The sequence below is a fragment of the Montipora capricornis genome, chromosome 14 (genome assembly GCF_036669925.1).
Source record: "Montipora capricornis isolate CH-2021 chromosome 14, ASM3666992v2, whole genome shotgun sequence".
Lineage (NCBI taxonomy): Eukaryota > Metazoa > Cnidaria > Anthozoa > Scleractinia > Acroporidae > Montipora > Montipora capricornis.
Genome location: NC_090896.1, coordinates 40,605,884 through 40,608,383, shown reverse-complemented (window position 1 = coordinate 40,608,383; position 2,500 = coordinate 40,605,884). Strand labels below are relative to the sequence as shown.

At 37.6% G+C, this 2,500-nt stretch overlaps 1 protein-coding gene across 1 annotated transcript in view; it reads right to left on the bottom strand.

Annotated features, from left to right (window-relative positions):
* Positions 1–2,500, bottom strand: part of LOC138032773 (uncharacterized) — a 57,380-nt gene that overhangs the window by 47,792 nt on the left and 7,088 nt on the right. The window contains exons 6-7 of the mRNA XM_068880497.1: positions 2,369–2,465; positions 1,438–1,656 (exon numbers count right to left, since the gene is read on the bottom strand). Of these exons, the coding sequence (XP_068736598.1) occupies positions 1,438–1,656; positions 2,369–2,465 (316 nt within the window). The remainder of the gene's footprint in view (positions 1–1,437; positions 1,657–2,368; positions 2,466–2,500) is intronic.

The window sequence follows — 2,500 nt, the reverse complement described above, 5'->3', positions numbered from 1 at the left end:
CAAAAACGTTTGACAAATCATAATAGCTGTGGTCCACACTGGCGGCTACGCAGTTATTCAAGGCAATAATTGGAGGGATATGAACTTAAAGCCGAGTGTTTATTTTTAATTTGCTTAGGACTGCCTTTTTCTCTATATTGCAATTTTTGGCATATCTTTAGAAGGTCTGATAAGGTTACATGATGCCTGGAGAACTTATCACTAGAACAGAAACGAAAGGAGAGCGAAAGGGAACGACAACGACAAAACAGAATACCAGTAATGGCTCATACTTAGTGCACGAAGTTACTCCACAATTTTTTTTCCTTAAGCACTAAACCGTTTGTTATTTTCAAATAAGTGGTTTAACCGTTTTTATTTTCTTTGTTCAGGAATGAAAATCGAACTTTAATTTATTGTCAACTGGAATTAAATAACAATTATCTGTACTCTTTTGGACATAAAGAAAAAGTTGATTTGTTTGTTTGTTTTGCTCTAAAATGCGAGCGAACAAGTGCCTTTTAATCCGTTTGCCCAACTAGTTTTCGATGTGCCTCGACAGTGACAAGCAAATTTTGGCCTTATGTTATAAACCCGTAATCGCAATGAGTTCTCGTAAAATTAGGGGGAAATTTTACTAGGATGTGTTTTCGAAAAGTTGATTAAAGCACCTAAACGTTATTTAAGTGTTGGAGCGGACCTTGTTTGAAGTTCGTCCTTTCTTGGTTGCATTGCCGTTTTTTGCCGATTCTTGTTCCAAGCCAACCTGGCGTGTTTCAATGAAATACATCAAAATGTAGATGATCTCGTTTTCAGAGATAAATTGGAATAATGTACATCAGTGAAACTCTTTTTTGACCTTGAACTGACAAATTTTCCCGACGGTTTCTAATTTTAGCGTGATTCCTATTCGCTGGCTTAGCCTATTGACAGTTGATTCTGAAATGTTTTTTTCATTTTCCATTCGCTCGCTCAGGATGCACTTGTTGTCTTTTAAAATTCATGCGACTCAAGAAAAATTCATTGCCAACTTGGTGAATTGTATAGTAAATTTCGCTTGAAAAACCGATATTGCACTCATCGCTTTGTGATTCATGCGATATCGGTTTTTTTGCGTGAAATTTACTATGGAATTCACTAGTGAGGTAATGAATTTTTCTACGGAAGGAAAACGAAGAAAAATATTCAATTAAGCAGTAACCGGAAAGCGGACAATCGAAAACCTTTTTTTGTTCACTAACCCTCCATGCAGTAATAGTAGTAGTAGTAGAAGTAGTAGTAGTAATAGTAGTAGTAGTAGTAGTAGTGGTAACTCTTGAAATTTCCTTACTTTATTCTTGAACCCTTAAGTCATCTTAAGCTTCATTTAAAAGGACGTTTTTTGCGAGATTTAGGATGTACAGTCGTCCTTGCACGTTCACTAGCCCCTGCTCATAAACCCTGAAGACGCATATGTACCTGCACAACTTCCAGGGTGATAGTGGGTGTAGTTGGCCTGCGTCTCGCAAATCTCCTTCTGAAGCAAGCACAAGTTTCTGAATGTACGACCATTAGAAGCACACATCTCTTCTTGATAAGATGGACAGTTGCTTTCACACACGCAATGGCACCGTTGGGGAGATAACGCCACTGGTTTGCTGTGATACTTGCAGCTTGCATTGTCGCAAGGATCATAATCTTAAAAACACCAAAACAAGAACAAAGAAAATTAACAAATCCCCCTACAGTCACGTAAAACAACGCTACCATATCTAAATGTTTGTAATTAACCCTACACGGCTGATACTGGGACCAGCGTGTCGATAATCTGCTTAGTAAGGCAGGAAGGCGTATGCACATATTGAGAGTGTGCAAGAAGAGGGGGTAAAAATTTAGATTACCTACATTATTTCTTCAGTCCTCTGTTTTCACTTAAGGCATTTTTGTAAGTGGGGTTGCTGCAACATGTAGTTATGTTAAGTACGTCTCTTAAGGTGATGACATCAGTTGAACACCTTTTAGAAATATCAGATAGGAATCTATGAAATGGCTATGTGAGCGCTAACCTTGTAATACCAGGTCGTACAGGAGTAGAGGTTATTCATATCTTACCCTCACATAATAGAACATAACATTTCAGACGTTTCTTTAAGAATAGATGTCTTTTTAACTATGTTTAGTATCTAATTCCATTATTTTATTTATGTTCCCTATTTAGTTCAGTTCTATCATTGCCCGGAACGTTTGTTTCTGGAGTCAATAGAGAGATCATTTTAATTATAATTTTCATCTCAGACAAAGAGGACATCCAGTTGAGTCTTTGCGGTCATACTATATCAAAGTACTAGTGTTCTCCTTTAAGAAGCAAATCAAGGAAGACTCTTCGAAACGTTACAGTCGCACTATCTACCTCCGGTAACCACATAATGAACTTCCAAATTGTCTCTCTGGCCATCAATCCCAGCATAGTCTTTGATGCACACACGAAAATGAGTGCGGTTCATCTCCTGCATAATAACGTTTGAAGCAAAGTGATTTAATG